General features: G+C 41.5%; 4 protein-coding genes across 4 annotated transcripts; 3 read left to right on the top strand and 1 right to left on the bottom strand.

The window, feature by feature from the left end:
- The first annotated feature begins 367 nt into the window (after positions 1-367).
- Positions 368-4794, top strand: tomm40 (translocase of outer mitochondrial membrane 40 homolog (yeast)). The gene is made up of 9 exons (XM_079274857.1): positions 368-443; positions 1132-1359; positions 1543-1703; positions 2054-2155; positions 2279-2384; positions 3355-3477; positions 3662-3738; positions 4112-4214; positions 4298-4794. Exons 2-9 carry the CDS (start codon positions 1143-1145, stop codon positions 4435-4437), a joined length of 1029 nt encoding a protein of 342 aa, XP_079130983.1. The 5' UTR covers positions 368-443; positions 1132-1142; the 3' UTR covers positions 4438-4794.
- A 3501-nt stretch (positions 4795-8295) lies between these two features.
- On the bottom strand, positions 8296-9318 carry LOC306782187 (uncharacterized protein; the record flags this gene model as incomplete). Its single annotated transcript, XM_079275425.1, has 3 exons — positions 8296-8872; positions 9001-9151; positions 9279-9318. 3 exons carry the CDS (start codon positions 9316-9318, stop codon positions 8296-8298), a joined length of 768 nt encoding a protein of 255 aa, XP_079131551.1.
- A 2103-nt stretch (positions 9319-11421) lies between these two features.
- LOC306781957 (uncharacterized protein) lies at positions 11422-12724 on the top strand (the record flags this gene model as incomplete). The annotated part of the gene is made up of 4 exons (XM_079275085.1): positions 11422-11598; positions 11708-11759; positions 11880-12030; positions 12148-12724. 4 exons carry the CDS (start codon positions 11422-11424, stop codon positions 12722-12724), a joined length of 957 nt encoding a protein of 318 aa, XP_079131211.1.
- Positions 12725-17332: 4608 nt separating this feature from the next.
- apoeb (apolipoprotein Eb) lies at positions 17333-19648 on the top strand. Its single transcript, XM_079275432.1, has 5 exons — positions 17333-17403; positions 17708-17771; positions 17863-18016; positions 18241-18528; positions 18614-19648. The coding sequence occupies exons 2-5, from the start codon at positions 17729-17731 to the stop codon at positions 18951-18953; spliced, it is 825 nt and encodes a 274-aa protein (XP_079131558.1). The 5' UTR covers positions 17333-17403; positions 17708-17728; the 3' UTR covers positions 18954-19648.
- Positions 19649-21635: the final 1987 nt, after the last annotated feature.

The raw sequence follows: 21635 nt of genomic DNA, 5'->3' as shown, positions 1-21635 counted from the left end.
ACCACAGATCATGCAGTTTATATTTGATTACTGCTTATGTATTAGTTTATATATTGTCAAATCTTTGTTTCTCTGACTGTTCTAATCTTAAAAATGTCCACAGACGGCATATGCTTATTTAGATTTATTTATATAAAATATGGCGGTACAGGTATGATTTGTACATGTAGTCATGAACTATGAACCCTGAAACAGGTGTACCCTTGGAATGTCATTCAGCAGGCGATTGAATGAAATTAATGTTAAGCGAATGAACTCTGTGACGTCATCAGGACCGGCCTGTCCCAGCTGTGTGTTCAGCCAATCACGATTGACAGTACATACGTATTATCCAATCGGTGGATGACTTTCGTGAAATGGGCGGGCCCTTTGTCAACCACAGTCACGGACGTTGTGGTGAACTTTGCCGGTGTTGGTCTACCCCCGGAACCCAAACCGTCAGCGTGAGTATCTAAAACGTTACATTAAAAGATTGATTTCGTAAGAAGAAGATAGTTGTGTGTCAAAAGGCCACATGTTGTATTCCCAGTTACAGTAATTCCCATATGAAGACAAATAGGTCTCGTGGTCGACCCCACATGGCTAACGTTACCTAGCCTGCTAGCTAACCAACCGGCCAATCCTGCTAGCTTGCTTCAGCCTTCACAGGTTAAATACCGGATACTCTTACCGGAGGCTGGCTTATCTCTAGTTGTAACAAGCCACACGTTGCAGCTGAATATTTATTGTAGTCACCAGGTTGTGTTGGAATCTAGTAACGTTATGGAGAGTCGGACTAAACTGGGCCTTAGTTATAACCAACCGACCTACTGTAGCGCTACTGTTACTGCCAGGACACTAGGACAGATCGCTCACTGGAGCTAAGCTAGTCACGTTAATGTTAGCATGGACATAAGCTAACTGTGCCCAAGTGCACTGGGTCTACTGTGTGAGTCAGTGGGTGATTGTATGCCAAGCAGATCACTGTCTTCATGTCAAACCTCGCAAGTCATTCAAGCTAATAACGTTACTTTTCCAATTTTGTCTTGCACTTTATCAGGGATTATTTTAACATACGCTAACCTGCAGTGATTGGATTACGTTGATATAATTGAACAATATTCATCTACTGTCCATCTCTCTCTCTCCTAGTCTGTTACAGTATGGGCAGTGTGTTGGCTGCCGCCTCCCCCAGTCCTGCCCCAGCAGCAGCTGGAAGTAGTCAAGGGGTCCAAGGGCTGGTGTCCGTCCCTCCAGGGTTCAGTATGCCCTCAATGTCTTCCGTCCCTCCAGCATCTGGATCCGGCCAGCAGACGGCAGATGCAGACCCTCCACTTCCACACCCAGGCACCTATGAGGAGTGCCACCGCAAATGTAAAGGTTAGAAAAACAGCTGTTGCGTTGTGTGGTGGTAATTTCTGAATGATGTAGTTTAATCTTCAAATTTGTTCAGCTTTTAAGTAACGGGCATTGTATTATAAAGACAGTATGACTATTGGCATGAATAATTGTCTGAGTTACATACATCTTCTTTTTTTTTTTTTTGCACTTTCTCTGTTTCAGAGGTGTACCCTCTGCAAATGGAAGGGGTGCGGTTAGTGGTCAACAAGGGCCTGAGTAACCACTTCCAGGTCAGCCATACGGTTACCCTGAGCACACTTGGTGAATCTGGTTATCGATTTGGTTCCACCTACGTAGGCACCAAACAGACTGGACCAGCAGAGGTAATGATCATTTTCCCATCTCTTCAACAAACCACTAAAATTCTGTTTACATTTATTATGATAGAAGTCTGATGTATGTCTTTAGTTGTTTCTTTGCTCAATGACTGAAAAAAAGTCAATATTTTTATGTGAAAAATGTATTTAGTTGGTGGTTAGGGTTATAAGTCTTTTATTGCTTACTGACAGTTCAGCTAGATCGTTTTAATGGCATGTTTTTTCTTTATTAGGGTTCAAAACTGAATAACATACTTAAGTTTGTTTTTGCTTTGCTTGCTCACAAGGAGCACTAAAGCAGTTGTTAAATACGGCTCAACTTGAAAACTGATGAATGTGTGTGTTGTTCCCCACAGTCTTTCCCAGTCATTGTTGGAGATATGGACAACACTGGTAGTCTGAATGCTCAGATCATCCACCAGCTCACATCTGCTGTGCGCTCCAAAATAGCCATCCAGGTGTGTGGACTTTTTGAGGGAACCGCCTTTCAGATGCTGGGTCTCTTATTCAGCTTTTAAGTGTCACTGACCGTTCCATTCCGCCCTCAGAATATTTGTTGTTCAACTTTTTGTGTGTTGCAGACTCAGCAGCATAAGTTTGTGAACTGGCAGTGTGACTTGGAGTGGCGTGGTGAAGACTTTACCTCCGCTGTGACGCTCGGGAATCCAGATGTAACCGTTGGATCTGGTATGATTTATTTGTTAACAATGCCTTGTAACAAGTTCAGCAGAGGGTTTTTATCCCACACTAATTTGCCACAAGCTACTTGATCTAAATGCTGGAGCTCCTGGCTAAAAAATATTTGGTTTCTAAGCTTAAATTATTGATATGAAAAGTTCACAAATTGAGTATATTTGCCAACCTCTGTGCGGTGGACAAAACATTTGTCAGTATTTTCCAACCTTTTCTGACATTATTTTTAGACCAAACAATTTACAGAAAAAGAATAGGAATATTCAATAGTTAAAACAACTGTTAGTTGCATTTTGGTCCCCTGTTATGCATCAAAGATGCCTTGTCTGAAAGGCTGAGATACTCTTTGGTCCGCACTAGATACACAGTAAGCGATAGCACCAGATTATACATGTTTTTAGAGTTTGGCTGGTGTAAACAAGTTTGATGGTAAGCCACATCACTGGAGCGTTATATACAGTATTTTACCACTAGATGTCACACTTGACCGAACAGCCGCTCCATCAAAACTCAGAGGAGCGTCTAAAATGAGAATAGCTGGTCCACCGGTAACTAAGCCGGGCCGTTGTTTACCACTTAAATACGCAGGAGGCAAGCAGGACATGGGAACTTCTCTTCAGTCTTGACCCAGATGTAGAATTTATTCTCCAACAGCCTAAACCAGATGTGGCCAAACTTTTAAAATTGTAGGCTAAATACAGAATAATACAAGTTGTGCAAATCAAATCTCTGTAGAAGTCGGCAGGAGGAGAGCTATTTATTGTGTAATCATTTTGTTAAATGTATGTGTTCAAATGTCATCTTGTTGCCATCCTGAACCTGATATTTTCTAGTAAGCTTACTAAACCTGCTCATCACTATTCCACACCAAAGTGCATGTTGGAAGGCGTCCAAACTCCAAACTATGGATGAGAATGGACTACACTGTTTATATAATGGTAGCTCTTTTACTACTTTCCCTCAGGCATTTTGGTGGGCCACTATCTCCAGTCTATCACACCAGCTCTGGCTCTAGGTGGTGAGGTGGTGTTCCACAGGAGACCAGGGGAGGAAGGAGCGGTCACCTCCCTCTTAGGAAGGTACACAGGTAACTCTCCACTCTGTGCTTTTTGAAATGTACACTTCAAGACTACCTAATGCTTGTATTTGTGTATTCAAATCTTGCTTTGTTGGCTATGATTCAATATTTGGTTGCTAATTTCCAAAAAATGTCATTCATTGTTTTGTGTTACCCGTGTGATGGATGTTCAAATCCCTTTATTTCTCCACAGGGGACAACTACGTTGCTACATTGACTGTGGGCGGGGCAGGAGCTCATGCTACATACTATCACAAAGCCAATGATCAGGTATTATTAAATTAGTTAGTTATTAGTGTGTGTGGATATATTTCTGTGGAACAGTCATGGTTTGTCTCCCAATACTGCTCGAATGCAGCAATTTGGTTGAAGATCTGATGATTAGCTTAAAGGATAGGTTCACATTTTCTCAAGTCTGTCTTAAAACAATCCTCACTTCCCTATATGTACATTGAAACAGTTCTTGGTCACAGTTGTTCCTCCTCCTGTCCTTTCCTAAAGCAAATGAAATATAAGCGATAAGGACAAAACCCACAATCCTCTTTCTGTGCAAAAACAAATTCAGCTGAAACTAATTTGAGGCTCTAGAAGTCTGAGTGATCAAGTGGGTACCTTTCAAAGTTTCTTCTGTCTTCTTATGCAGTTGCAGATAGGAGTTGAATTTGAAGCCAACACAAGGACGCAAGACACCACAACATCCATTGGTTACCAGTTGGACGTTCCCAAAGCAAACTTTCTCTTTAAAGGTAAATAAATACAGTATGAATACCCATATACGCATAGAAAACTGCAAAATTAATAATATTTTCCCCCCGTTGTCCCGCCGCAGGCACAGTTGACAGTAACTGGGTGGTTGGGGCGACCCTTGAAAAGAAACTGCTGCCTCTGCCTCTCACGCTGGCCCTAGGGGCTTTCCTCAACCACCGCAAGAACAAGTTCCAGTGTGGCTTTGGTGTCACCATTGGCTAGAGGTGTGGGGGCTGCCTGGAGCCAGCTTGCAGGCCAGAGCTTGGACCGGCACAGAGACACACAGGAACCTGGACTAAGTTTTAGAAATTTGATTCAGAGACTCTCTCACAACTGTGATTTCTGGGGCAGACGGACAACTACGAAGAAGCCAGGACTGGCCGAGCCATGCCTACATTCTGTAGCACAAATGTCTTTCCTTTATGGTGTGTTGGATGTACCCAGAGGCTAGAGAGATGTATATCAGAGGGCATCAGTGATGCATGAGAACATGTGATGTGAAAATCAAGTAAGTGGACAGACATAATATATGGTGATCATGTATGACGATTAACATAAATGTGATAACGTTTTGTAAAAGAGAGGGGGTGTTGTGATTGTTTCTAGAAGAACTGGGTGCACACACGCTCATTATTTTGGGGGTCTAACTATAGACACATATTCAACCGGTAGATTTTTGAAAGGTCTCATTTGCAAAAATCTACTTGCTTTTACTGGTTGCATGGAGCATTTAGTGGCTAAAAAGTTTATTGGATTTATTTAGTTGAGACCAAATCCAGAGCTAAGAGTACAGTTGAATGCACATCTGACTTCTATTCATCAGAATGACACACTCCAAATGAATGCTAATGCTAATATCTGCTGGGTGTAGTGTTCCCTTAATGCTGGTCAACTGATTCCTGGGACTGACTCAGTGAGTGAGAAGTATCCTGCGACGTAAGTCACATTTAAAAACAATATTTAACACTCGCCCTATGTTTCGTATTTCCCACCTTTATGTGTCAAAGAAGACTTCCTTCCATCCAGGGTATCTGCATGCTTCTGGTACAATCCAATCCAAAATACCAATAAGCATTGTCTGATGACATTTTCTTTATTAATCAAATATGCAATTTTTGTCAATCAAAATATTATTGACAAATATGACAAGTATTTACATCTTGTGACTTCATTCATTTGAAAACTTGACATTTGGTTTGTCTCAGACAATAGTCTGTGTCGACAGGCATGATACTCACCTCACACTTGCTTTGAATGCTGGTTCGACTTCTCGTGTTTAACACACGTGATCTTCCATTCTTTCTGTACATATAACTGAACACTATTATTATGTCTTGCAAGCTGCAGTGCCATTGTTTAGAAAACTTTATATTAAAGATATAGAGATGCCATGCAGTCACATATTTCCCATTGTACCCTTCAAGCCCCTAAAAACTTGGCATACAATCAAAGTAAAAGCGGAGTAATAAATACATTCCTATTATTTATTAAGAGTTTAAAACAAAATCTCAGCTCATCTGCTTCACCTGGACTGTTTGAGTGTGGTTTGATAAACAAGTGAAAACAACCCGGCTCACCTAAAGAGTGCAGACAAAAACACAAATGAAATATTTTCTGTGAAATTCCTAAATCGGTTCTGACATTGATCGGTAGGACCATATTATTCCAAATCCAGGCCAAAATTCCTTTTACTACAAGTGTGTCAGAATAGCCAAACACAAAGTCAAGAGCAAAGACCAAACAAAGAATTATCTTATTATTGAATTGTACATGAAAAAAATAAAATATGAAAAGGTCTTAAAATGTTACCATTCGTAATCCTGACAGTGAGTGATACATTATGCCTATAGACCAAATGAAGAGGATACAAATTACAACAAATAAATCTGAAATATCTTATTCGCACTCAAGCTCTGTCACAGTTTCACCACTGGGTGGCAGTCTAGCGTCTTCTATTGGCACGGAGGACACTGACGTCCTTACGTTGCATAAAACAGAACGACATCAATCATTTGGCAGAAGCTGCTGTCTAAAGGCAACTTACATTTCCCCCACACAAACACACAAAATGAGAGTTCAGTGTCTACAATCAGCTCGTGGAACTAGTTTTAAATACTTTACTGACGTTAAAGTAGCATTACACCATGTAAATGTAATCCGTTACAAGTACTAGGCCCCTATTTAAAATCTTACGTTAAAATACTAGTAACAAAAAGTACCAAACATTAAAGTAAAACTATGCAAAGTCCCCCTCTATTATTAATTGTATTATTATTGTTATTGTTATATTCTAAAACAATGTAACACATTTTATAAACTGATCATATATTTAGTATGTAAAACCTGAAAAGTAATTTAAGCTGTTAAATAAATTCAACACAATAAAAAAGTATTCCCCTTTGGAATGTAGTAGAATTGGAGTATGAAGCATACAATGGAAGCACTAAAGTAAACTACAAAACCAAGCGGTGTAATTCGCAGACACCACTCTTTACATATGATTTACCCTTACATTAATATGGCCACATACATACACAGTATACTTATTGTCCAGTCCAATACAATTGCTCTCCAAAAGATACCGCCTTTTTTAAACTCGTCGTCAATTTTAGTTTGGACTGAATGGAGCTGTTGCAACATTTTTAGGCAATGAGTGAAAAGAAAACCTCCCCGAGACAGTTTTAACAATATCTGAGGTGTGCACCTCCCCAAGATCATCTCCACATAACAATCCTGTTCTAATGTCAGACCAGCTGATGGGGAACAACAAGGTGGAGCAGACAAAGTGCATTTACAATGTCCCATGGACACAAAACAGCCATCTGGAGACAAGATCCGATCTGCTTATCAAACCAGCAGCAACAGTCGAGTAACAACCTCGTATCTATATCAAAACAACAGTAAACCTCTGTTTGTCACCACAGTGACTAAAGCAAGATGTGTCTTGTTCAAAGGAACTTGTGTGCGTCACAGAGCACCTCCCTCGTCTCAGTGGTGTGAGTTCTAGTTTGAATGGAACAGACATGCGTCTAGCTTCCTGTATTAGAAAGTGGCCGTTGGGTTCAAGTAGCACTTTAAGTTGCTGCAAATACAGTAAGGGGAGATTGAACTCTAGGGACTTGTAAGTTAGAAAAAAAGTACAATCTTATTCCCTGTCATAACAAAGACATGTCACGATATCTCAAGAATGAGTCACACATTGTTTTTCCCAGTGCAGTGGTGTTGTCATTGGACTCTGACCCTCCACGTTGGATGCTGGCACTGTCAATAGTTGGAGGATGAGGCTATTTACAACAATAAGAGATTGTGCAATTCTACGTTTTTATGAAATAAATAATTGTGTGGTTTTCAAAGTTCCATCAAAACAAATCTGTCATTTTAAATAGAATAAAATAAGAAGAATTTTTAGGGCAAAAACACTTTTTGTTGTATATGAAATCTAATGGGATGAATCCACAACGGACTTGTCTGGGCCTCTCTCACATACAAATGGTCAGCCACGCTTCTCACAGACATTTCTCGATTTTAGTGATGACACCATCAAGGTGCAGTTTCATGGCAAGCGTTGACAAGTACCCGATTAAAAACAACAGTCTGCATCTGGATGAAGAAGAACACGAAACTGGGACAAGCGCGAGGACATGTTACGACGTGTTCGTCCCTCTGTATGTTTTATGTAATGATCATATTCTGTCAGTGCTGTGTACTTTCAGGATGGCTTGTCAAAACACTGTGCTCTTAAACAGATGTTGTAGAAAAGAACATTTCTTGTGATTCGATTTCTTGCAGATTCACATATTCTATGAAAGACTATTAAATACAAATGTACATTTTCCAGATTTTTCTATTTATTTGTGTCAATTTACAGAAATTACAAAAAAGTACATTACAGTCTCCAAGTTCATAACCCACAATAAAAACTTAGTATTTACATATTTGACGAGTGCAGAGGTTTGCTTCGCACCTTGTAATAAATATGAGTTTAATTTTGTTCACAGTACAATTCAGATATGTCATGCTTTCAACAGAGGTAGACCAAACAAGGCCAGCCTCTTGATAAATGATGGAGCAGGTGTTGACTTAGTTGGCTTTGGCAAAGGACTCGTAGAGGGACATGAGCTGTGCCTGGAGGTCCTGAGCGTAGGGGTCCAGCTTTTCCCTCAGGTCCTCAGCATAGGGGGCTACCATCTGTTTCACCACATTAGCTCTCTGACTCAGCTCAACCTGGACCTTCTCAGTCATGGGGGCCACGCTATCCTGGAAGTCCTGCAGGTGCTGGTCCACCTTCAGCTTCAGGTCATCGGTGTAAGGCCCCAGCTGAGCCTGCAGATCCTTCACACTCTGCTCCAAGTTGGTCTTAAGCTCCTCGCTCTTCTGCATCAGGGTGGTCTTCAGGGCGTCAGTGTCCATGGACTCTGCAAAGGGGGCAAGCTCCTGTTTGAGCTGCTCCACTCTCTGCTGGATCTGGGTCTTCATGTCTTCAGTGTAGGGCTCCAGTTTTTCCCTGACAGTGCTCAGCTCCTGGGTCAGCACATTTCTCAGCACATCGGCCTCTGCTGTGATCTTGGTCATCAGGTCCTGGGCTGCAGGGGGAAGCTGCTCTTGCAGGGTGAATGCATACTTGCTGGCTATGTCAGTACTGTCTGCCAGGCGGGCACTAGAAGACAGACAAAGTAGTGGTTAGACCTTCAGAGGTTTGTGCAGTACCATACTGATCTTAATCACCATGTGACACATTTCACTAACAGGCCAAGTCATCATGGTCCTGTGTGTCACACAACTTACTTGACTTCCTGTCCAAACTGTGATTTCCTGATCATGTGGAGGGTGTCATCAGCTGTTTGGGTGGCCTTGGCAATGTAATCCCAGAATGCATCCGTTAGCACTTCCAGCTGTGGTTTGGGTGCATCAGCGTAGAAGAGGTTGGCATGGCAGCCTGAAGGATGGACACAAGCACAGCTTGAGAACAGTGCAGATTTTCAGCCATTCAGTTTATTTTTGACTGCTTCTAGTTGCTGAAGTAATGCACAGAAAAGTCAAAAACAGAAAAGCTTGCAACTTACCAGACAGCGCTGCAACAACGAGTACAACAAACACCTTCATGACTGCGTCTTGCTGGAAAAGAAATGTGTGATCCAGTTAACTTTCAAGAAGCATTACAAAAACGTTGCAACAATTGTATTTGTTCCTTCAAATTTAGTTTGGAATGTAATGTGATTCTCACCTGCTTTTGGCTTGTTCGACTCTCAGAGTTAAGCAGGTTTGTGGTTCCCTCAGACTGGCACTTCCTTGAATATATACTGAAGCCGCATGACAATTGTAGTCAAGAGCCCAAAGTCCAGGAGTCCCTTCCATGTTGTCACAATGGCTCTCTTCCTGTTTCTGGTGCTTCTCAGGGCTACGATCACATGACCCCCCCGAAACTACAATGCAGACACACTGACACAACCGTTACAGTATAAATTGGTTATGTGGCTTTTGGTAATGTTTTAACAATAAAACACCACAATAATTATTGCCTAGTCATCATCTGACCCCTCTCTAGAAAGCATTTAGTAAATAGCAATTAACTACCCATGCAGTCCAGTGTAAACAGCCTGCAGATAACTCCAGATAACATTGGCATGCTTACACTGGTGGACTTTGTATGAGGGTTAAACAACGTGTATAAAATAGCACAAGGCACCAAAATGTTTTTACAGTGAAAAGGCTCAAATGAATCACACAAAATGTCAACTTTTAGTCATCAGCAAATATAGTGCAGTACAATATATTCCAGCTGATTGTATTTCACTGACAGCTTTAAATTTCAGGCCTTCATACTGGAACTCGTGGCAGATGGTGAGAGTTATTTCCAGAGTAACAGGAAGATGAGAGCAGAAAGGACATTTTAAGAGCACACAGGGTTGTCACTCTGTCTGAGAAGGTGGCATAAATATATATGATCTGTGGAGCTGAAGAAAAAGTTACCATCCAGAGAATTTCTTTTTTTTAAACAATACACTGTTGAAATGACTGGCTACCCCCACTGCAATATTTCTAGTCACATCATTTTAAATCGTATAAATTAGCTACTTTTGTGGTGTTTCCGTATTTGGAGCGATTCGCTACCAAGTGATTTATGGTGACCGACCCTCAATTTGAACTGATGATTGTTGATTTCTTTTCTGACAGGATTCTCAATGTAACTCAATTTTGTAAATCTCAGTGTGCAAATTCAACTTCAATAAATCTTTGGAGGTCCCAGTGTCGTGCGATATAGCGTACCTAAATGCACAGTCAAAGCAGAGGAGTGGGCAGAACATGTTAAGTTATGGTAATATCCATATTAATTGGTCATGCTTAGTGTTTTGGTTGTTTCATGGCAGCAGTGAATCAAATAGTGCTGTTTTTTAGTACAAGTACAAGTCTATTTTGAAAACTGCTTCATCCTTCAAACTGTTAACCTGTACAAATTATTACTGAGAGGAATAACTGGAATAAGTAGTTTGGAACAAATTTACCAAACTACATATTAGAACTCTATTTGAAATTGAATTTGAATACACAAATAAGCAGGAGACAAAATAAAAGCTTAGTATTCAAGTTCAGCACATTTGTATAAAAGTCTTGAAAGACTCTCAGGGCAAAAATGATGAAATATTTTCAATAAAATGTTCTAGTTTCAAGTCCCAGAAACTGTTTAGGATACTTTCCTGTCCATGTAAACGAGAATAAAATGTCAGAGAAGTGGACCATGATATGTCTGGTGTGAATCAGCAGCTACTTTGTCCTTCAGGTGTATGAGTCTGTGAACCTTTGGCCAAATTGACACATAGACACATGTAGAACCATGAGCTACTGTGACGTACGCTGGTGCACGTCCAGCTAATAGAAACAATAAAACATTCACTGTGTATCTAATCAAATCTGAACATCAAAGAAATTAAGGCGGGAGGTCTTGGCAGCTAAGTGATTACAGACAGGCCTATACGAACAGACAGGCTTGTGAGGACAAAGTTCATTTCTGGTTAAACTTAAAGGATTTCGTGACACTCTAACACTGAAGAATTACACGCACATTTAGGGTTTATACATCAAGTAAAGCAAATAAAGAATAAAATCAGGCATGCGGTCATTTATGTTATTACGCTGTAGAGAACTGCTTATGTTTATATTATAACCCTTGCATTGATGTAAGAGTTTGGGCTGGTGATTGTGTGCTTCATGGATTTTCTGGCACAAAGTTTCGGTGAGGACAGCAGAGTGAGTCAAGGTGACAGCGAGGCACTAGCGCTTGGACTTTGGGATCATTACTGTCTGACCTGCTATATAAGCTGCAGAGCATCATCAGCTGAGCACAAGCACTGCCAAGAGGACTTGCAAATACACTCGCAAACTCAGGTAAGAGGATGAAGAATTGGCTCGGAGTAGCAGCTGAGCTTTTTGTTTCAGAAGTACTTCTTGCTGACGAAGCTGCTGTGCTAACCAGCTTTGTATCTCCTTGTTATAAGGTCTAATAGCTATGAAGGTCCTTGCTGTGCTCGTCCTAGCCGTTTTCGGTGGTGAGTATGATAACAAATTACCATTATTCTTTTTTTGGAGCATGGAAAAACGATTTCAATTCAAATCGAGCTGAAATATTTTGAGCTGTTCTTGAAACTGTCTGTGTGTCTATCCAACAGGCTGTCATGCCAATGTTTTCTATGCTGATGCACCCAAGCCACAGCTGGATGTGCTGACTGATGCCTTCTGGGACTATGTTGCCAAGGCCACTCAGACAGCTGATGAAACCCTCCAGATGATCAGGAAATCTCAGCTCGGACAGGATGTCAAGTATGTCGGACGAGACCACTGTGAACATTGTTGACACGCTAACGGACATGCGTTTCCTTCTCACAATCAAATGAAGTAAAGGTAAAACTTGATCTCACTCTTCCCTCTCTTGTCTAGTGCCCGTCTGACAGAGAGTGCCGATGTGGCCAGCAAGTATGCAGTCACCCTGCAGGAGCAGCTTCCCCATGCAGCCCAGGACCTGATCACCAAAGTTACCACAGAGGCCGATGTGCTGAGAGAGCGTGTGAACCAGGAGCTGAGCACTATCAGGGAAAAGCTGGAGCCCTACACCGAGGACATGAAAGTCAAGATCCAGCAGAGAGTGGAGCAGCTCAAACAGGAGCTTGCCCCCTTCGCAGAGTCCATGGACACTGACGCCCTGAAGACCACCCTGATGCAGAAGAGCGAGGAGCTTAAGACCAACTTGGAGCAGAGTGTGAAGGATCTGCAGGCTCAGCTGGGGCCTTACACCGATGACATGAAGCTGAAGGTGGACCAGCACCTGCAGAACTTCAAGGAGAGTGTGGCGCCCGCGACGGAGAAGGTCCAAAGTGAGCTGACTCAGCGAGCCCAGCAGGTGAAAGAACTGGCCGCCCCCTACGTTGATGAGCTGAGGGAAAGGCTGGACCCCTACGCCCAGGACCTTCAGGCCCAGCTCACCACCCTCTACGAGTCCTTTACCAAAGCCAACTAAGTCAACCTCCGCCCCATGTTAAACAGAAGAAAAGGCATCTAAAGAACACAATTCTCAGATCCAAAGAACATGTTCATGTTTGAATAATATGAACATGTTATTCACTAGTATTGAAAGTTGAAATTGTCTTAAACTATACGTATTTAAAGTATTAAACAAAAAGATAAATGATACATTTTGAGAGTTTATCTGTGACCAAACATGTGTTCTCTTTCTATGTTGTGAAAATAAAGGCAAAACAAAAACTTCTGGGTCTGTCGGTTATTGACAAAAACCTGTTGAGATTTGAAAGAGTGTCAGCGAGGTCTGAGGATGCCAGATGTTTCATATGAAATGAAATAAACAAAAGCATAAGAAAAACAGCAATTACAATGTGGTTAAATGGGTAACCGGAAATAGAATAAGAATATCTCCAACGTGGTTACTCGTGTACATGAATAAATAGTTTGATCATTTTAATCAGCTTTAGAAGAAGTATATTTTGTTCATCATTTCATACATGAACTGTTCATGTATGAAAGTTAACAAGGTCCATAGGGGCATCTCAATAAATAAACATGTTCTGTTAAATTATATAAGTCTTATTTACTGCTTTTTGTCGTGTTGGAATAAATGTTAAATATTTAACTGCAAAGTAGTAATGCGTGTTTGATGAATTTTTTTGCATTAAATCATACTGGGATGTTTGCTGAAATTGATAGGATGGCACTACCTAGAACATGTTCCACCAGCTGCCACTGCATCAACATAAAAACAAACACTTTTGGACTGGAATGGATGAAACAAGAATTCTTGATAAGAATTAGTGCCACCTGGTGAACATATAGAGTCACTACATTATAGATACAGTATGTTGATGTGCAGGTGACGGCCAGCCATTTTCAATGCAGATACCTCACTTTTGGCAGGAGCAAGAAAGTAATAAACTTTAGCTCCATATAAAAATAAGTAGGGAATAAAGCCTTTCTTGTTTGTTCAGTTCATGTTGCAAAATCGTGCCCCTCGCTGCCCCGCCCCTGTACGATGAAGTTGTGGGTCTTGGATAAGGCATGTTCAGGTTTGCCTTTGCAAGTCTGGAATTTCACATAAACAAGTCCTGCTTTCACCTTGCTTTTTAGTTTTCCTTTTGTGCCTCCATCCCTGCTCCCACGCTGCCTTACCCAGTGGCAAACAACATTCCTCAGTTCTGCCCCCATTTGTCACTGACTATGCTCACAATTAACCCTCCAAGCACACACACACACACACACACACACACACACACACACACACACACACACACACACACAGCTCTGATTTCCTATTATGTCTGATTATGTGAAGGTTTCAGGTTATATTTTGAATCTGCATGTTAAAAGTTGTAATAGCTTTCCTGTTCTACACTATTACAATTATTTTGTCTTGATACGAGTTTGCACTTTGTACCTATAGAAAAATGTTGATTTGGGCTTTACGAACCCAGTTATTACATAATTATTTAAGTAAATGAATGAGAAAGAAAAAAAAAAACCTGTCGATTCTTAAAAGCAACTACAAGATGGTATTTTCCAGCATTGTGCAATCAGACAGGAGATGATGGATAAAAAAAATGAAAGACAAATCCATGTAGGTCACTTACGATTACTTTCTATGGCAAGACAGGTGATCATTTTTTGGTGATTAAAGCAGACAGAGGAGTTGTGCATTCTCAAAGTAAGAAACTAAGAGTGGTATTAGGCTTATTATCCAACTCTCAGCATGGAAGCGAACAAACGTATTTCCGAAAATGTCAAGCTAATCCTTTAATTAGATGTAATTCACGCTGATTTAAACTAATACTCGACCAAATTAAATATTTGTGATCATTAAGAAACATCTTGCCAACCAACCAAGTTTCTGCTCTGCTTGAACATGAGGCTTTTTATTCTTCAGTCTAAAAGGACAACCCCTAAGCATTAAAACAAGGAATGCCAGCAGGCAGCAATGTGACTCAGGGTTACTTTTGTTGATGGACATTCATGCGCTGCTACGCATCAAACCTGTGACCCCTTCATTACAGTGAGAAGGTGCTATAAACACAGCAGCCCTGCTCAGACAATTGGCTCAGCCTGCACACGTCCCACATCAGCTGACTCGGAGATAAACGGGGGAAACGCTGCAGAAAAAACACTCTGTTCTGAATTTGAATGCACAGTTTAGCAACTTTTAACCCACAGACTGAACTGCAGTAACCTCACTGATTCGTTGCTACAGATGTTTGCCTGTTCGGAGGGGTGAGATCATCCGGACTTACCGTAACAAAAAGCCTAATTCTTCAAACCAGCATACAGAAACCATCATCAGGCTGGGGTTACTTTTGTCCATATAAAGATGCCCTCTCACACATTTGTTCTAGACATCAATCATTGCCTCTGTTAGTGTGGAACAAAAGGAGAAGCCACTGTGGTTTCGATGACTGTGGCAGATATCTTACTGTATTACCTCATGCTTCTTCTTGAATCTCTCTGTTTCACTTCTCTGACTCTTTATCCCGGAGGTTCAGCAAAGCCAGGCACGCCATTCTGGGTTTTCTGGTCTGTGGCCTATGTGTAGTTTGGTCACTGTGGTCCATCACATCTGCAGAATGCAAGCACAACATATGTAGTTTATGTCTATGATTGGAAATGCATCTTAGAAGAGTAGGTTGTTTCACAAGAGATCAAACATGTTCTTAAAACAAAACAAAAAAAGTCATTGCGTGACAATGTTTAAGGTGGAATTATATTATGAATCTCGATTTGTTTGTGTGTTTGAACTGGACTGGACTTGTTATCTAGCTGAACATACAGTATCTTTCTGTGTGTGACACACCTGCTGCAGTGACACACACTACAACTATTGTTGTGTAGTGTGTGTAGTGTGTATCAAGGTCAAAGGTTTTTAACAGAAAAGTGACGCCTAAACATCCTGAGTTCAATCTTATCGTTTCTTACTTCAGATTTTATCAACCGGCTTTAATCTCATTGTTGTTTGATCAGCGTTTAAACAGTCAACATTTGCTTTACACACAGTTGACCCCTTTGGGTTATCACACACACTAATGTTATCATGCTCTCACACTAATTATCTGACCAAGCCAACCCATTTAAACTTTGTTCCTGTGTAAAGTTGGGTTTAAACATGTTAGGTTGACAACACAGAGCCCAAGTCCTAAAGGGCAAGGGTCATTAAACACAGTCATTGATTTAATCAGAGCAAAACTTTTTTTTTATATCATAACTAATGGCAGCAAAACACACTGATGACTCATGAGTTATGCTCTGCCACTGAACATTTGTTGCTCAATAAGCTGAGGGAACCACCTTCTATCAAACATCCCCTTTTCAATTACAAAATCCTGTGAATTTCTTGTCCTCTGTTTATAACCTACCACATAAACAAATATCCTTTTTTACCTCCATGGTTCCTGTATAATCTACTTCTTTGGCCCATTGTCCAGTTCACACGTAATACAAATACGGTAGTTCATGTTCTCTGTACTTTATTACCTGTAATCCTTCTTCTGTAGAGTGGTTTTACTGTACCTGAGGGGGATTGACTTGGGGGGTTGTGTGTCTGCAAGGGGGTAGCAAGGGGTGTGTCACTGGTCAGCAACGGCAAACCATTTAGATTGCAATGCAAGTGTGAAAGGCTTATTTGCATCCTGGCACTAGGGGGATTTATATTCACATGAGAACACTTGGTGATAAGGATCAAAGAAAAACCTGCAAACTTGTGGTCACTTAACACAAAACCTGCAATACCCAGAAGTGGAGGAATTACTAAAATGTGCACTCGAGCAAAAGTAGCAATACCATTATCTAATAAAAGTAAAGGTGCATAAAAGTAATGGGAAGAATCAGAAGCACCAATTTCACTTGTTCAATTACAATTATTGGCACACACTGTTGAGATGTCGCCACATATATAATTCTTCATAAACGGTTGCAGAATATATTAAATCATCATGCTTCATAGTTCCTCTTTCGAAGTAACTAAATTATCTGATAAATGTTTTTATTTCCGCTTCCAGCGGTGGAATTTAACGAAGTACATTTACTCAAGTATTGAACATAAGCACAAATTGAATTGTTGACTATTTCTTTTTTTTCTATAATTAAAACTTAAACAAAACAGTATATAAATATGATTGGTATACTTCATCTCACCAGCCTTTACTTGTATATTACAATGTTTTACATTGTAGTGAGACTACTTGAGTAAAAGATGCAAACGATTCCAACCTCTGAGAAAAATGAAAAAAAGTAGTTTAGCCTCAGCAAAAAACTTGTAATTTTCTACTTTCTACCTCGAACAGCAGCACATGTAAGTAACACTGTTCACTGTTGTTCAGGTTTTGCACGCTGTGAAAAGAAGAGACGTATTTTTCACGACGATCGTGAATCTTTCACCTTGTTATTCTCGTGACATCCAGATTGCTTCATCAACCCCTCACACAATATGAACCTGTGAGAACTTCGGACGCGTTGTTGGTGAAAAGTTGCGTGGAGGGAAAACAGGAATCTGGGCAGACAAATCATCATCACCACGTGAATGCTCGCGGGCATCCACCCCCCTCCGCCTGCTCCCTCCCTCCCGCTCGCTCGCGCAACAGTCTCCTGCCGGTGTATAAAAACCCGCAGCCACCGGACAGGGAGCACTGAGAAAGCTCAACCTCTCAGGTGAGTGTCAGGACCGCACGGCGTGCAAAGAGACCGAGTGTGTTCTCATTTAATACCCGTTTATAGAAACGTCTTTCCGATTCTTCTATCCATGTTAGAATTGGAATATTTCTCGTTTTAAATCTGTATACTGCTCAGTTATACCATATGACTATATTCATTTAAAACAGTGAGCTTTTTCTTAAAACAAAACAAAACAAAAACATTTCGTGCTTAAATTGTAGTCTTGCTGTATTATCTAATGGCAGCATTTCTGCTTCATGCCTTTGCATTGTTGCTTATCTTTCCCCTCTTTAATTCACAGGAGTATCTCTATCCAACAACCATGAAGGCCGTAGCTCTGATCCTTGCTCTGGCAGTCATCACTGGTAAGTGCACTATCTTGGTCTAGGATTGACAACACTAATTATTTGATCAGATTTGTATATTCATCCAACCTTTCCACTGTGCCCATGACAGGCTGCAATGCCCGTGTTGTGCGCCAGGCTGATGCCACCACAATAAGATGGGAGGAATCTGTGGATCGTTTCTGGCAGTATGTCGCTGACCTGAACGAAAAGGCCGATGGAGTTGTGGAGGAGCTCAAGACCTCTCAGCTCACCAGGGAGCTAGAGTAAGTTCACTTTATCATTCTCTTGCCATCTTGTTTTCAACAGGCAGGGATTTGTTCACGACATCCTTAGTTTCAGTACCTCCACATGCTCCAATGCTGTCCCTTTCCTACTTTTCTCTTGGTCTCATTTCCAAACCTTAAATCTTGCTAACCCACAACCTTGAACTGTAGTTACAATCCTAATTTGTCCTCATGTCTGACCATCTTGTCCCTCTGCTTTCCAGCACTCTGATCACCGACAGCATGGCAGAGCTGGCATTATACAGAGATGACATCAATACCAAGCTGACCCCCTACACCGATACCACCACTGGACAGCTGTCTCAGGACCTGCAGCTTCTGGCCAACAAACTCCAGACGGACATGCTGGATGCCAAGGAGCGCAGCACTGTTTATCTGGCTGAGCTCAAGACCATGATGGAGCAGAACACCGGTGATGTTCGCGGCCGCATCAGAACCTATAGCCACAAGCTGAAGAAACGCCTGAACAAGGACACTGAGGCGATTCGCGAGTAAGTGGGGGTGAAGGGTTTTACACTTCATCAAACTTTTTTTCTTTGCATGAAATCTAAATGTCTCCTTCTTTTCCCCCCTAAGCGCCGTGGCCACCTACCTGCGTGAGATCCGGTCCCGCACCTCCCAGAACTTCGACACCGTGAAGGAGAATGTTGAGCCCTACGTCCAGCAGGCCAGTGACACCGCCAACAAGAAGCTGAGCGACATCTCCACCATTCTGAAGACCCAGGCTGAAGGCTTGGGCCAGCAGCTGGAGAGCCAGGCTGAAGGCATCAAGACCCAGCTGGAGGCCACCGTCCAGGACCTGCGCACCTCCCTGGAAGGCAGGATCGACGAACTGACCGAGATGATCGCCCCCTATGCCACCCAGATCCGTGAGCAGATTGAGAACGTCATGGAAAAGGTCAAGGCCACTTCTTAAAGAAAGACTCTGATTACCCTGGGGGAAAGGTGGGGGTTACTGATGATATCTTCATATGGGTGCTCTATTGTTCAGGATAAGGGGATGATGAGATGAAGGAGGGGGATGAGGTGCGTCTTTTACAGAACAGCCATCAGATAAACGTCTGTTTGGCTTCTTGACTGCATAGTCACCCTTTCTTCTCTTATCACCTCCCTTGATCACTGAACACAAGCATCCCAGTCAGTAACAGCATTTAATACACAAACAGGAAACGATTTTTGGTAATATGCTTTGCTTTTCTACCGGTAATTAACCGTTATAGCTGTCAACCCACCACCCGACGTTTTGTGTTGAGCTTCCTACATTTCGTTTGGTTGTACACATAACTGCTGTCCTCATAGGCATGGTATATCATTCCTAAATGCACCAAGCACAAGTGTCTTTCTTTTCAATAAATGCACTGAATAATGATTATGATCAAAAGATGGGGGGAGGGGGGGCTTTAGGTGACCCACTAAAGTGTCCTGTATTCTCTGCATTTCTTGTTGTGCTTAATGTAAAACTTGATGCATCAGTTATTGTAATGCTGCCTGTCTGTTCTTCAGTCTGACTTTAGTGTCCCTTGTGTGTCACATGCCCACCATGCTGCTCATTGTAAGCACACTGTCTGTGTGCTGAACAGTGCTGAGTGAATAAAGAACTTAGAAAACATGCTCCGTTTCCACTGTTCATGTCTCCGGTCAAACACAAGTGTAATCTATTATTTAAGAAGAGGTTCAGTTAATTAATAACAATATCATCCTGAGCAACTTCTAATGAACTTTTTCATCTTTACCCATTACATTAGCAATTGTTGCATAAGGCGACAGGACTAATTATACAACTGCATTTATCGGAAGTTATTGGCCTATTGGATTGAATTCCGTTCCCACAGAAGTAATGAATCTTACTTTTTTTTTTTTTTTACTCTCTGTACTCCACCCCAATCCTTTCTCCATTAGCACTCCTCACGCAGCCAAACCCCACAACCCTCGGCCTGCACTTTTGCTGGTCCAGACTTGTAAAGAGCTGTTCCCATGGTTCCTTTCTCTTCACACTGTGCCCTCGATTGAATTCGCATTATGTTGGCACTATCATTTCTACCTTTATCGCGGCCCATATTACATTGTAAGCCATGCATCAGTGCATTTGTACACACATCTTTGCTCAGACATGTCAATAAGAGGTATTCACATTTGCACAGATGCTGGTTGTAGAGAGTGTGCCCACATGTTTGGAAGCATGTGCATCCTCCTAACGGTTAAGATGCATATCTGCTATGTTTGTTTCTGACAGGGGATAATTCGTTGCATGTCATGTCTCTCACCATCAGCTATTAAAGAAAGGCAAAAATGGCCAGAAAAGATCGATTGAAAAATTTCAGTGTGGGTCTTTCTAAATGTACTTTTCATTTTTCTGACAGATCATATGGTGATTAAGAAACATAACTTTACTACACTGTAGCGGTTGCAAAGGACCCAACTCGTGAGATTTTCAGCTTGCTACACATCTGGATCGCCTCAGGGGAAAAGATGGTGATTTGTCCTAAACTCAAATGAAAAAAAAGAAAAGTTTATGCTCAAACTCAGCAGGATTTTTCCTTTGAAGAATAGAGCAGAGGCCAGTAGAGGACACCATTTGTCCCTTGTTCATCTCCTCTCCTATCCTCTGACCCCTCCGCTTGAATCCATGCTACACAAAGTTGCAGCTGTGTTTTCTGTTTTGGAAGATTAAGTAAACCTAATTTGCTTCATAAAGAAACACAAATGCTGTGAGTTTCAAGAGCAGAACACACATTTTTATGAGATTAATTTAAATCTAGGAGATGGTAACTGCTTATTAAGAACCACTTTGAGGCATCTGAATTAATTATATTAGGGATTTTGAGTTGGCATGGGACTGCAACATCAACATCCATGGTTCGAATTGGACTGGACACTTTGATTGGACATGACCCCCCCCCCCCCCCATGTCCTCACACTTCCTTTTCAACTGTTTGTACGCTAACAGAAATAAAGGCAAGTGCTCAAAACAATAATCTTAAAGACTTGTGGCTTGGAATTTGGTGTTTATGTAGAGATATGCAAAGTTAATTGACATTGATATGCCTCTGAAAGTCAATTATTTGTTCATTTAAGCCTCTTTACTCTACAAGCAGCCTCATTCTGTTACAAGAAAACATGTTTACCCTTTTCTATCTGGGTTAAAGGTCATTGCATGTAAAATTAAAGAATGACGAACACCATGGCGGGTGTTTGTCCCCGATGACGTCACTTCTTTCAGGAACCAGTGTTTATTTGACAAACAACAGACAAGTGAAACTCCTACTTTAAACTGTCCTTTGTTGCACGGATCAGTCATGGTTGGAGAAACAGGAAAACCACAAGCATCCTGCCAGATCAGCACTTCTGCTCCGTCTGTTCCTATAGGGTGTCTGCGCTGTGAGTACTGCCCAGCAACTCAAAAAAAACGTCTCGCAAACTTGCAGGTGCTAGCTAGCCCATGACTGCAAGTAACCCTCCAAAAACACCCCATACAGAGATTTTCCATCTTAGTGCAACCCCTTTATCCTTCCCCTCCCCTTCAGAGCTGGCACACAAAATCAGTCACCACATGAGCCCTTGGCCAAACACAAAAAGAGCCTTTTTGTAGGCTTGTTAT

This window comes from Melanostigma gelatinosum (genome assembly GCF_949748355.1).
Source record: "Melanostigma gelatinosum genome assembly, chromosome: 9".
In the NCBI taxonomy this organism is placed as follows: Eukaryota; Metazoa; Chordata; class Actinopteri; order Perciformes; family Zoarcidae; genus Melanostigma; species Melanostigma gelatinosum.
The sequence above is the reverse complement of the archived record's forward strand: the minus strand, read 5'-3'. Positions and strand labels throughout refer to the sequence as shown.

What these genes read in the sequence shown, in the direction of transcription:
- apoeb (XM_079275432.1), top strand. Translation starts at nt 17,729, where the DNA reads ATGAAGGCCGTAGCTCTGATCCTTGCTCTGGCAGTCATCACTG. An exon ending in TGCTCTGGCAGTCATCACTG is followed by an intron (nt 17,772 to 17,862) that starts GTAAGTGCACTA and finishes TGCCCATGACAG; the next exon opens with GCTGCAATGCCCGTGTTGTG. An exon ending in GACACTGAGGCGATTCGCGA is followed by an intron (nt 18,529 to 18,613) that starts GTAAGTGGGGGT and finishes TTCCCCCCTAAG; the next exon opens with CGCCGTGGCCACCTACCTGC.
- tomm40 (XM_079274857.1), top strand. Translation starts at nt 1,143, where the DNA reads ATGGGCAGTGTGTTGGCTGCCGCCTCCCCCAGTCCTGCCCCAGCAGCA. An exon ending in AGATGTAACCGTTGGATCTG is followed by an intron (nt 2,385 to 3,354) that starts GTATGATTTATT and finishes ACTTTCCCTCAG; the next exon opens with GCATTTTGGTGGGCCACTAT. An exon ending in CCTCTTAGGAAGGTACACAG is followed by an intron (nt 3,478 to 3,661) that starts GTAACTCTCCAC and finishes ATTTCTCCACAG; the next exon opens with GGGACAACTACGTTGCTACA.